The sequence below is a fragment of the Polypterus senegalus genome, chromosome 13 (assembly GCF_016835505.1).
Source record: "Polypterus senegalus isolate Bchr_013 chromosome 13, ASM1683550v1, whole genome shotgun sequence".
NCBI lineage: Eukaryota > Metazoa > Chordata > Cladistia > Polypteriformes > Polypteridae > Polypterus > Polypterus senegalus.
In genome coordinates this window covers 129,151,377-129,165,706 of record NC_053166.1, presented here as the reverse complement: position 1 = coordinate 129,165,706, position 14,330 = coordinate 129,151,377, and the positions used below count along the sequence as shown (strand labels likewise).

General features: G+C 39.8%; 1 protein-coding gene across 1 annotated transcript in view; it reads left to right on the top strand.

Moving 5' to 3' along the window:
* The window catches only part of si:ch73-12o23.1 (lysosomal alpha-glucosidase), a 68,162-nt gene that overhangs the window by 13,366 nt on the left and 40,466 nt on the right, over nucleotides 1-14,330 (top strand). The window contains exon 5 of the mRNA XM_039775050.1: nucleotides 11,503-11,599. Within this exon, the coding sequence (XP_039630984.1) occupies nucleotides 11,503-11,599 (97 nt within the window). The remainder of the gene's footprint in view (nucleotides 1-11,502; nucleotides 11,600-14,330) is intronic.

Sequence of the window (14,330 nt, the reverse complement as noted above, 5' to 3'; positions counted from 1 at the left end):
CGGTAAAGGTTATAAAGCCATTTCTAAAGCTTTGGGACTCCAGCGAACCACAGTGAGAGCCATTATCCACAAATGGTAAAAACATGGAACAGTGGTGAACCTTCACAGGAGTGGCCGGCCGACCAAAATACCCCAAGAGCGCAGAGACGACTCATCTGAGAGGTCACAAAAGACCCCAGGACAACGTCTAAAGAACTGCAGGCCTCACTTGCCTCAATTAAGGATTAGTGTTCACGACTCCACCATAAGAAAGAGACTGGGCAAAAACGGCCTGCATGGCAGATTTCCAAGACGTAAACCACTGTTAAGCAAAAAGAACATTAGGGCTCATCACAATTTTGCTAAGAAACATCTCAATGATTGCCAAGACTTTTGGGAAAATACCTTGTGGACTGATGAGACAAAAGTTGAACTTTTTGGAAGGCAAATGTCCGTTACATCTGGCGTAAAAGGAACACAGCATTTCAGAAAAAGAACATCATACCAACAGTAAAATATGGTGGTGGTAGTGTGATGGTCTGGGGTTGTTTTGTTGCTTCAGGACCTGGAAGGCTTGCTGTGATAGATGGAACCATGAATTCTACTGTCTACCAAAAAATCCTGAAGGAGAATGTCCGGCCATCTGTTCGTCAACTCAAGCTGAAGCGATCTTGGGTGCTGCAACAGGACAATGACCCAAAACACACCAGCAAATCCACCTCTGAATGGCTGAAGAAAAACAAAATGAAGACTTTGGAGTGGCCTAGTCAAAGTCCTGACCTGAATCCAATTGAGATGCTATTGCATGACCTTAAAAAGGCGGTTCATGCTAGAAAACCCTCAAATAAAGCTGAATTACAATAATTCTGCAAAGATGAGTGGGCCAAAATTCCTCCAGAGCGCTGTAAAAGACTCATTGCAAGTTATCGCAAACGCTTGATTGCAGTTATTGCTGCTAAGGGTGGCCCAACCAGTTATTAGGTTCAGGGGCAATTACTTTTTCACACAGGGCCATGTAGGTTTGGATTTTTTCTCCCTAAATAATAAAAACCATCATTTAAAAACTGCATTTTGTGTTTACTTGTGTTATATTTGGCTAATGGTTAAATGTGTTTGATGATCAGAAACATTTTGTGTGACAAACATGCAAAAGAATAAGAAATCAGGAAGGGGGCAAATAGTTTTTCACACCACTGTAAAAGTAAATATTGGAATGGTTGTCATATGTGAAATATTTATATTGGTGTATGTAACAACATATAAAATGTATCTCTAAAAGCAGTGGAGGAGGAGTGGTGGTTAGACAACATTTGATATTAATGATATTATTTGACTTAATGATAAGCAGTGTTACTTTCAAGCATCTCCACTACCTCCAAACTGTCAATGCCAAGCCAGAAGGTTAAGCAAAAACCAACAAACCTGATGAACTGAAAAGTGTATTGTATTTCTAAAATTATATATTGCATGTGTTGAATATGCCATATAAATTATAATTTTCAGTAAGTTGGACGTTTGGGAGACAAAGTCAGAGGGGTGAGATTGCATTGGTTTGAACATGTGCAGAAGAGAGATGCTGGGTATATTGGGAGAAGGATGGTAAGGACAGAGCTGCCAGGGAAGAGAAAAAGAGGAAGGCCTAAGAGAAGGTTTATGGATGTGGTGAGAGAGGACATGTAGGTGATGGTGTAACAGAATAAGATGCAGAGGACAAAAAGATATGGAAGAAGATGATCCGCTGTGGCGACCCCTAACGGGAACAGCTGAAAGAAGAAGGAGAAGAAGAAGTATGCATGTTTATCAGTTGTTCCTCGATGTACTTGATAAGGTGGGGTGATTGAGTTTGCTGGGCTAAGAACAATTTTGTATCTAAATACAATTTGACTTAAAATACTAAAGATATATCCCCAGATGTAGTACCACACATCTAGTGATTATAGGTTTGAAGATTTTTTACAGTTGTGTACAGATAGGAAGCTAGTGATTCACCATTTGCTTACAGTACATCCAGCTAGCACCACTATCACCACAATAACTGATTTTATTTCAAAACCAACATACAATGCTACAATGTGTTTTACATTTTTATTTTAAAAAATACATTTATTTTTCTGCATGTCTAGTGTGGTTGATGGAAGGTTTGCAGGTTCATAAGTTGAAATGTTGCCAACCTGGTTGTCTCTGTTTAATCAAATTAGAATTGTAAACAAAACATGCACTTGATGGTGCCAAAACAAATAAAAAGCTCCGTATCAAGTGACAGCTTCTTCCTTGAACCGTAATTTAACCCTAAGTTAGCTGGGGAACTGGAAGGGGCGGAGTCAATTGTCCTCAATGGGAGTTATCTCAGCGCTGTGGAGCAAATAGAAGAGCATAAGGTTAGCGCCAGCACCCCATTTCAACTCAATATGGTAGTACATACCACAGAAGGGCCCGGAGAATGACCCACTGACCCACATGCATGACGCTAGCTGTAGGTGGCCATGCAGTACAATGCGCAGAAAAGACTGCTCATGTCTTGTCTAGATCTCAGACGCAAACAGTTAGGACAACTTCCCCAGATAATCTATATATATAATTCGCTAAGGCAAGACACCCATGGAAAGCACGCCGGAAGGGGCATGGATTCACTAAGCCGCCGACAAGTAAGACACCTTTGGCGCACGCAGGATGGAGCCTTGCCCACCAACTCCTAGACCATTGGATACGACGACAACTCTCAGAGTCACGCCCACCAACTCGGACGAGACGACACAGAAAAAACGGCATCATTTATATTCGTCTGTCGTAGAGGCCACATGCAACTCCGACTCGGAGTCTCCGAGCCACGTTGACTGTTCATAGAGGCGTGTTTCTCGCGGAGGTGAATTGCCATATGCAGCGTGTAAAACGGTTTGCGAGGGGTATCCCATGGGATTAAACATTCTCTTACAACTGAGGTTAAAACACAATGAAGTGAGCAGTCTTTAAAAAACGAGTTTTCGGTTACGACGTACGACCGCGTGCACCATAGCAAACTGTTTTACATGCTACATACAGCAAATCGCATCCGCGACAAACATGCATCTTCTTAGATGCTCCTGCACTTTGTTCACACCCCTCTCCCAACTCGCTACTACTGTGGTCGGGTGTTTTGGTTGATTATATATAGAAAGGCAGCCAAAACCGCACAGAACAATGAAAAGTCTACGTGAGTCACAGGTGCATCTGGACTGTAAAAAGACGACAACTACTCGAGTGACGAGTTGAAGGTGGGCACATGAGCAAGCAGTGCATACTGAACGAGAAATCAGCAGACTAGCATGACGGAGGGAGAGGAGTGGACGTCCTTCTCCTCTCCTCCCATTCCACCCTCCGCGCCTGAGCGCCGCACAGACGATTGTGTGTTGGTTCATTCTGTGCATTGTTACAATGTTGCTTTTCTTGCTGATTTATTACATTACCGATTTTTCAAATGTTAATTTTCTCCCTGTGCTTAAAAAACATTAAAAAACCGGACTGATTATGCGGTGTATGGTACGCTGCGGGTTAGCTAGTATTTTTTAAAATTGTTATCTTATTTTTTTTGACTGCATTTAAAAGTTATGAAAAATCTTTTAATAAGATACAACACATAATGTCTCGTAGACAAATGTAAAAACTAGTAGCAATGAGTGAATGAATCTATTTTAACCCATCAGATTCACCAGTATCTAAGGTGATTCTCAAGGTTATAAGGCCTTATAAGCCTTGAAGAGCCTGATACTTTAATATCAGAAGAGGTCAGAGCATGTTGTGCGGCTGTAGATGAGCTGTGAGCCTGGTTGGACATTGTGCTCTTAAACAACAAAGGTTGTTTTTCATCATTGTCCTTGACTGTGTACAATGTAAGCATCTACCAGAATATAAAAAGAAATGTAATCCAGAACACATTATGACTCGATTTTTGCAATATCTACAGGGCACAAGCAATTCTACAGAGCTCAAAATAAACACAATTATTACCTGGTGTATAAAGAACATATTAACAGGTTGTATTGAAAACATGCAAAGATGTCAAATAAGAAAATGAGACTTTGAATTCTAAATTATTACCTGCGCCTACAGATTTTGAAAATAAAGTTTGCAGGTATAATCAGTGTTTAGTTGGGATCCTGGAGGAAAGAGAAAACTGGAAAACCAAGTTAATTCATGTCCGTATTTTTCACATAAACCCAAATGTTATTAAGGAAAATCCAGAAATTGATATTGCTTAGCTGGTAAACATTTTTTTTTGGTATTTGGTATTAATCCCCGATGGGAAACTGTCTTTTCACATGACCTTTAGGGGTCAGAGCAGAGGGTCAGCCATTGTACGGTACCCCTGCAGCAATTTTCAGGTTAAAGGCCTTGCTCAAGGGCCCTACTGAGTAGCATCCCTTCTGGCAGCAATGGGATTTGAACTGGCAACCTTCCAGATACCAGCACTGATCCTTAGTCTCAGAGTCACCACTCCGCCACTTTCTTGAGAGATTTCTTGGCTGGCACACTCTTTTATGAAGGCAACCAAGTCAGCATTTTTTTTTATTTTTAAAGCTGATACTGCAGGAATGATATCTTCTTGTGATGCCATTAAACAATGGCAAAACATGTCAGGAATACACTATAGCATTATATACCCATCTACAAAGAGGGGTAATAGCCCTGTTTCCACCTAGCTTATTAGTGACTGGATTGTATTTGTATGGAAGCCATGTGTGTTACAATTGTAGTTAGTTAAGTATCTTAACTAGATAATAGTCATTCCCGGAGTGCAACCTTGAATGAACTGGTGCGAATAATTGGAAAGTATCTAATACTGTAATTACACTGTGAAGTGCATGGGGTCATCTCATGTCCTATGTATTTAGAGGCAGACAGCATGAAAAATTTGTATTAAGAACAAAAGTTTAAGGTCACATTCTTATTACCTACTTTATCAGCTACAGAGGTGAAGGGTGAGACACTGTGAACGTGAAGATAATTACATAGAATTTTTATTAAATTGAATTAGGAGTCCCTTTCTGTGAGTACTGAGGATCAACCTGCTTCACCTTTGTTCAAAGCCCAAGTCAGCTAACACATCTTAAAAGATGCAAGCTATCCATCCATCCTTTATCCAACCCGCTATATCCTAACTACAGGGTCACGGGGGTCTGCTGGAGCCAATCCCAGCCAACACAGAGTGCAAGGCAGGAAACAAACCTCTGGCAGGGCACCAGCCTACCGCAGAGATGCAAGCTATATATAGTATTCTCTTTTTTAACGTTGTTGACTTTGAATCACACCGGCCTCTGTGCATCTTCAGGGGAACTGTAAATTGCCTATAATTAAATTAAGTTTAGTCTCCAGGCAGTCTTTTCTGCCATATTTCATGCATCAACACTAAATAAGTTACAGTTAAAACGTATGGAAAATAATGAAAAGAGAAAATTACACAAACCATCGCAGAAGCAAAAAGATACCAGTACTTGTTGTGCATGGCCCTCTAATTTGGTTAATTTATAGGAACAGTTTCAATATCGAGAAGTGCTGAGAGTGACAATGAGTGTGTAAAAAATCATAAGCCAGTCAGAAGCAGTTAGCTAGCATGCTATAGTGAGGGAAAGTGGAATAACTAGATTAACAATCATTATTGCTAGATAACTGCTTGATTTACATGCTGCCTCTGGGTATAATTTTACACCAGCGCAAAGTCTCTTTTCATTGCTTTGCTGAAAGAAACATAGCTTTATTTCCAGATCGCCCCAAAAGAACATGTGGAGTTATCACACGCCACCAAATTCTTGAGAGATACCCGGTACTTGATGAGATAATCTATTCTTCTGGGTACTCCATGCCAGATAAAAAAAAAATCTGGTTATACTCATATTACTTTAATTGGCTAAATTCCAATATCCTTCAAAGTTATAAGCCTAGCTGTTGTGCTTGACCCCACTCTGTTTCCCATAGACTGTCTAAGACAGCTTTCTATCACAACAAGAACATTTCCATACTCAAATCATCCCTGTCAATTCAATGCTGAGAAGGTGGTCAATGCTTTTACATCATCTGTAGTTTTAAACTTTTATTACTAAAGCTGAAAGGTTTGACATACTTCAAACACAGATGAGATGAATCCATAATCATTTCTCTAAGCAAAATCTTTTAAACACATGCTAGATTTAATACAGAAGTCATACTTAAACCTGATATTGAAGTATAGCATGGACTTCTGTGCTGAGTTTGCAAAACAGATTTTTATGTGTTAAGAATTGAAGGACAAGAGTACACTGTATGGATGCTTGCATCAATGTAGGAACCTTTGAAAAATTGTCTAATGTAATGCTGTGGAAAAGCACAACATCTGCTAATGCGGCATACAGGTGCAGGATAAATTAGCATGTTTGGCAAATGGAAAATCCCATTGAACTTACATTGCCTACCACTTGCTTTAACTACTTGGTAAGTTTTGACACTAACAGCTAAAAATGCAGGAACAAAATGAGCAGATATGCAGTGTGGAGGATGGCCGGCCGTTTATACCGGCCAATACCCCCAAGCCGCCAGGTGGAGCCCTCCTTGCAGCATGAAGGTCCCCAGAAGACCAGCAGGGCATCATGGACAATGGAGTTTTTATGCACAGCCCTGCTGGATGTCATGGGGGCCACTAGGAGACGCTGCAGGGAGGAGTAATGGATATTTTCCCTACGCCCCGGAAGCACACGTGGACAAGAGGAATGATGTGCTTCCGGGGTGAAGAAAAGAACTTGTACCTGACCTGGAAGTGATTGAGAGTCACATGGACTGGGGATTAGGAACACTTCCGGGTCAGGAGATATAAAAGGACTGTGGGAGCTCCCAGACGGCGAGCTGAGCTGGGTTGAAGGGTGGCAACATGTCTGGAGGATTGTTTATTAGTGATTATTGTGTTTGTTTATGAGTATTGTGGAGGAGAGGGTGCTTTATGCACTGTGGCGATTAAATAAAGTCAATTTGAGGACATTTACCTGGTGTTTGGAGTCGTGGACAGGGGTTCAAGGGAGCGAGAGCGCCCCCTATCTACCACAGCAGAAAGGTCTCAAATTATGAATGATTTCCATCCCTGTGGGTATTCATAACTCGAGTTTATATGTAAGTTCAAACTTGCTCTGACAAATGTATGTTAAGAAGTATTGGCCTTTTTAGCTGGTTATTAATTTACTCGCATATAAGTCGGGTCTTGAAACCTAAAAAATCGATCATAAAATCAGACCCTGACCTATACGCCCGTTTAAAAATGCGACACTTACATTTTTTTTACATCTTCTTGCCTCCTCCGATCTCAGACCAGTTTCTCAGACACATCGAATTTTGTTTGCGACAACGCAGTTACCAATTTCTTCCTCCACTTCAACGACTTTTAATTCAAAACCAGCTTTATATTTTCTTCTGATCGAACGCTTCATCATAGATAAGGAATGCTCTTACGATAAAGGTGTATGAGGGTGTGAGATATAAAAAACACAAAACAGTGTAAACGTCGCTTCGAAATTGTTTCGGTATTACTGTGTGGTCAAGCAGGCAGAATACATAGGGAAAAAAAGGCAGTGTGTTCCATGGTTACTCTCTCAAGTAGACGTTAGCATATCATAATCTCCTGGATCAATATCGTGAGTTTTCCGGATTCGACTTTTACGACGACATTATAAAATACCGGAAATTACAAGGTAAAGTCAAGCCCTGACTTATCTGTGGTAGAACTCAAACGTGAGTATATACGGTATATATTTTTAACGTATACATTTATTGTTATTATTTTGATTATTTTTTTTACCAGCATTAAGCTGCAGTTGTCACAACACTTAACTAGTGATAATCTGACTCCAATTCATTATTAATATTTAAAGATTACTTTTGCTGTGAATTATGAATTGATTATAAGTTGTTGAAATGCTTGAATTACCATTGGCTTAGTGTTGTTTTTGAACCTTTATGTTATATACCCTTAGGAAGAAATATGATTATTGCTAATAGTCACTTTTTATATGTAACCTCAGAGGTTAAGCTCTGTTTAACTAACATGTGCTTTATACTGAAACCTCATGAGCTAAATAACATTATTAGCGTGTTTTACTTAAATAATATTCCACATGCAACCTAACCTCGGAGGGTAGGGAGCTTAACTTAATATGTGTTACATGTAATTCAAAGCCAATACTCACCAATTATGAATATTCAGAGGCTGAGTTTCCAGCATGTGTCCACAGAGAAGAAATGTTATACCTTTCCACTGTTAATGCTCTTTATAGCAGAGTCAATGATCTGACATGGTTTGCAGTAACGTATTTAGTTCATTAAACAGCAAACTTGAAATTATATACAGTACAGTAACAGAAATAGTATTATTACATGCATACATTAAATGGTGGATAATGGTTAAGAATGGTTAAATACTGATATGTATTTTGAGAGATTGCCTTAGAATATTCCAGATTGCCCTTGTGTTCCAGTCTTCTTATATTCTGTTGTGCAGCCTGAGGCAAGTTCTCAGAATAGTTTTGTACCAATTGAAATCAAAGAATGTGATGCAATTATGAAAACCTTTGCAGGTCAGTAATAATAATAATAATTCTTTGCATTTATACAGTAGTTACCAGATGGAATGAGGTACGAGTCTCTGACTCCTGTAAATGCGTAGCAGTGATGTCCAAAAAAATTAAGACAAGTGTGTTGTGTAATCAACAGTTATTGTCTTCAAGAAAGGGCTAGAAGCTAAACTGAACATTAGTGTATCTTCCAAGGAAGAGACTGCTTTCTTAAGAGTCTCTAGGGATGATTACTTAGTTGTCTTTAATTGTCCAGTCTCCATCGTGGTTTATCTGAAGCAGGAAACAGTGTCTTTGATTCACAGACAGGGTTGCTACTGATGCAATGCCTAGAATAGGCATCTGTCCACTGGTCATTTTTGGTTAGTCAATTATTAAAATATTCCCCTGTCCACATTTGCTCCAATTTCCATCAAATGAAATCAACTAAAAATGCATAATGCTTTATTACCTGTTTTGCTGAAAAACATTTCAGACTTTTTAATAAAATGAAAAATGAAAGTGAAGCAATATTACTGTATTTACCATATATACTCATGGATAAGTTCTCCCACGGATAAGTCGGGACTTGATTTTACAGTATAATTTCTGGTATTTTATAATGTCGCACGTATAAGTTGAATGCAGAAAAATCTCGCTATTGGTGCAAGGAATTATGATATGCTAACGCCCACCTGAGAGAGTAACCACAGAGCACACTGCCTTTTTTTTTTATGTGGCAATGCGCTGTATCAGCATGTGCTTCTAACCTCACTCTCTCTATTGTGCCTACATGACCACACGGTAATACCCAAACTATTCCAAAGCAACGTTTGCAGTTGTATCTCACACCCTCATACACCTTTATCGTAAGAGCATCTCTTATCTACGATGGAGTGTTCGATGAGAAGAAAATATGAAGCTGGTTTTAAATTAAACATTGTTGAAGTAGCGAAAGAAACTGCGCTGCTGCAACAAAATTCGATGTGTCTGAGAAACTGATGTGAGATTGGAGAAAGCAAGGAGATGTTAAAAAAAATAAAGATGTGTCGCATTTTTGAAAGGGTGTATAAGTCGGGGTCTGATTTTATGATCGATTTTTTAGGTTTCAAGACCCGACTTATACGTGAGCATATACGGTAAATCATAAAACACAAGTAATCTAAATTAAATTGAACCAAGGGTGTGTGGCGCTTCCGATATCTATGCAAAAGGACGAAGGTCCAAGTCTTTAGAGTCCTGGTGCTTCCTGCCTTGCTATATGTTTGAGAGACATGGATGTTATCCAGTGACCTGAGATGAAGACTGGACTCCTTTGGTACTGTGTCTCTCCGGAAAATCCTTGGGTACCGTTGGTTTGACTTTGTGTCGAATGAGTGGTTGCTCATGGAGTCCCGAATGAGGCACATTACCTGCATTATGAGGGAACGTCAGTTACGGCACTACGGCCATGTGGCACGTTTCCCCGAGGGTGATCCAGCTCGTAAGATCCTTATTGTTGGGGACCCGAGTGGCTGGACCAGGCCAAGGAGTTGCCCACGTAACACCTGGTTACCGCAGATAGAGGGTCATTTCCGAAGGGTGGTACTGGACTGTGCGTTTGCCTGGGAGGTTGCAAACCGGGATCCTGAGTTGTTTTGTTGTGTAGTGTGTGTGGCAACGCACTGTACCAGTGTATGCTCCCCAACTTGACTTGACTTGACAAGGATATGCACATCATGTTGTATCTGTAGAATTACCTTTAAGAAGAGACTGCTTGCATAAGGAATAAATACAAACGAAAATTTTAAACTGAAAACAGTTAGGTACTCACATTTAATGTATGTTGCCTCGCAGTAAGAAGACCAGGGTTTGCGTCCCAGGACTTCACTACATGGACTTTTCATGTTCTCCTCATGTCTGCATGGGTTTCCTCTGTATGTTTTATTTTCCTCCCACAGTCCAAAGCCATGCAGGTTAGGTGGATTGGTGATGCTAAATTGTTCTGTGTGTGTGTGTGTGTGTGTGAGTGTGTGTTCGCCCTGCAATGGACTGGTGCCCTGTCCATGGATTATTCCTGCCTTGAGCCCTGTGCTGGCTGGGATAGGTTCCAGCACTCCTGTTCAGAAATAAGTGGGTTAGAAAATGACTGACTGGCTTAATGTATGGCTTTATAAAGTAAAATATAAATTATTGTCATTGGCTCTTTTAATTATTGTGAGTAAAACACTAGGTCTATATTACCCATTTCTTCCATATGTCATTTTCCCCTAAACCCTCCTATCTGTAGCCGTTGCTAAGTAATGCCTATTATTAAGCAGTCATAAGATGAAGGGGACCTCTGAAGGTGCTTTGGCTCAAGCACCGTGTGTTCTCACCTATTGTTTGTAAAAGTCCATCTATAGTTTCCTATGTTTTGAACTTTTTTTTCTTGTGCTTTTTTGACCTTAGTTTAGTTTCTATTCTCAAGTGTTGTCAAATTTTTGTATCTCTTTTCATTTGTTGTGAATTCAGTTTGTTTGGATTAGTGTTTTTGTATTTGACTGTTTTAACTTTTACATTGTAATCTATTACTTGATCAGTGTATGGTCTCCTGTCTGCTTAGTGGTGCAAATTTCTTAAGTTATCATCTTAATTTAATTAGTTTTAATTTAATTTAGTTTAATTTAATTAGTTTTACTTTAACCAAAATGTATGCTTCATCGTAGACTGGTATGGAATTGTATTCCATTTTGGGTGTGCAATGTCAGTTGTGCCCTATGGAATGGTGCTTAGTGCTGCACTCTCCCTGCCTGCTCTTGTTTGATGCAGAGCTGGCACTGGAGCTGGCTGTGTTGTGTGCGCTTCCATTCCTTTCAATGCTTTGAGCCAGTGCATGTCTGACAATTACTTGGCTAGATTGCACTTTTATTGTGCCTGTTTTATATCAAATGAGGAAGTTTAATTATTTGTTGCAAATCCAGCACACTGTACATTAGTCTTCCTTTGCTCTATTTTTCAGGAGATGACAAACCTTTACGGAGTGCATCCATTTTACCTGGGCATTGAGCCAGATGGATCAGCCCATGGAGTTTTTCTCTTAAACAGCAATGCTATGGGTGAGTTTACAAACCAGCACAGATGACTTTTTTGCACAGTTAGTTTTCATTTTCTGATTTTGAAGTATCTCAAAAAGAGCCAAAAGTTAGCATATATTTAAAGATCATCTTGAACATCTACTTAAATGATAATGTAACTCAGAATAGTAGCAGTGTACAGCTTCTCAAGAGGATGAGAACGGCCCATTTAACCACAGGCGTACCGTGCCCTCCATAATGTTTAGGACAAAGACACTGTTTTCCTTGATTTATTCCTCTGCTCCAGTTACAAATCAAACAATGGTTAAAGTGCATATTGTAGGCTTTCATTTAAGGGTATTTGCATACATTTCGGTAAACCATGTAGAAATGATAACACTTTTTATAAATGGTCCTCATATTTTAAGGCACCATGATGTTTGAGATACAGTAATGGTACTTTGTCACATATCCCTTGCATACAATGACTGCTTGACATCTGAGTTTCATAGATAACACCAGATGCTGAGAATCCTCTAATGCAGCCATTTTCAGATCCTACTTGTTTCAGGGGCTTGTCACCTTAAGTTTTCTCTTTGGCATATGGAAGGCCTACTTATTTGGATTGAAATTAGATTATCGGCTTGGCCATTCAAGACTTTTCCTTTTTTTAGCTTTGAAAAACTCAAGTGTTGCCTTAGCAGTATGTTTGGATCATTATCTTGTAGGACAAAGCACCAAAAAATGAATTTGGAGGCATATATTGGAACTTGAGCAGAAAAAATGTTCCTATACACCTCAGAATTCATTGTCAGCAGTTCCATCCTCCATGAGGATAAGTGTGCCAATACCTGTGGCAGCCATACATGACCAAGCCATAACATTCCCCCCACCATGTTTAACAAATGAGGTGGTATGCTTTGGATTTTGGGCAGTTCCTTTTTGTCTCCACACTCTGTTCTTGTCTTCATTATGATGCAGGTTCATCTTTGTCTCCTCTGTCCACAAGACATTTTTTCAGAATTCTGCAGGCTCTTTTAAGAACTTTTTTTTCACAATCTAGAATCTGATTCATCATGTACTGTGGCCTAACTAGTGGCCAGAGTGGCCACTGGTTTTCTTCTGTGGATAGTAGTCTCTAACACATCCACATCTGCCACCTGAAGACTGTTTCTGATCTGTCTGATGGGCGTTTGGGTCGTTTTCTTTACCATAGTGGGGATTCCTCTGTCATCAGCAGTGGAGGTCTTCCTTGGCTTACAAGTATTCCCCAACGTAATGACACGATACATTTTAAAAGTCTCACATATCATCATCTTCTTTTTTTTTTTTTTTGCACCTTCACAACAGCATCAGAATGTACGGCAGCATATTTGAGCCACAGAGAAGAAAATTAGAACATGGTGAAAGTCTATTTTGTGATTAAAGTGGAAATTTTGGCTTTAATCTCGAAATGTCCACTTTAATCTCGTAGTTTATCATTAAAGTAGACTGTCGTAAATGTCATTTTAAAACCGACCCAGTTAATCGCTATGTGCTTCTGGTGCTTTCTCCTGAACTGACAGCAGCAGCAGGCAGCAATTGCCACACAGAACAAATTAAATGAGCTCTCTGCACATTTAGAATCCTTAGATTTATACTTGATATCACTTTGATGATGAAATGCATTAAAGTATGTATGTTACATTTTACAAATAAGTCATTAACTTCATTTAAATAATAAATACTGTTAATAATTATACATGTAGGGGTGGCACTGTGGCAGTGCAATAGCGCTGCTGCCTCGCTGGGAGTCACGTCCCTGGTATTCCCTGCCTGGAGTTTGCGTGTTTTCCTGATCGGTTTCCACATTGTGCTCCAGTTTCCTTCCAACGACATGAAGGTTTGGGGATTTGGTGACTCTAAAATGACACTAGTGTATGTGTATGCTTGTGTTCACCTTGTGATGAGCTATTGCCCCGTCCAGGGATTGTTTCTGTCTCGCACCCAATGGAATCCCTGGACTGATGGATGTAATCATTAAACATCCTTTTCAGAGATATTGTGGAAAGGTGTCCTCAGAATGTAATGGATGTTTCAGGCCATTCACAACACAGCGAACCTGAATGTTTTCTCACCTTGATGATATCTTGCACTGCCACCTGGTGGAATCTCCCAGATTTACGTAAAGTATGTGCGCAAGTATAAACAGTACTTTGCTTGCGTAGCAGTAGTGTCCGCTGGAGCACGTGTCGCGTTGCGTGAACTATTAACCCGGCCTTAGACTTTCATTGGCACAACCCTTGTCCTCATGTTGAACAATGGCAAATGCAGACTCCTCGGCGTAGAAGCAAGCCGAGGTATCTTATGAAGCAACAAAACACGCCTGAGTATTCGCAAACACCTGTGACTCCAATTGTCACAAACATTTTGGTGCACTGAGATGGGTGGGGGGAGCCATATCTAAACAGTCATTCCTTCATGGTGTGACCAAAATGTATACCCTTAAAATAAAGTCTGCAATTGATTTGTAATTTTAAACTGTGGAGCAGAAAATAAAGGAATTTGTGTTTTGTTCCACACATTATGGAGGGTACTGTACATTGATTTAGTGAGGCAGTAACAACATACAGTAAGTGTTAATATTACTCTTGTTTCCTCCTACATCCACATTTGGGATATAATTTGTTGCTGCTAGGTTATGATAAATGTTTACTGAAATTTTTCAGGTATGGAAGACAAACATTTTGAGGTAACGTTGTTACAGTCATTACTCATGGTGTCAAAGAGTGGC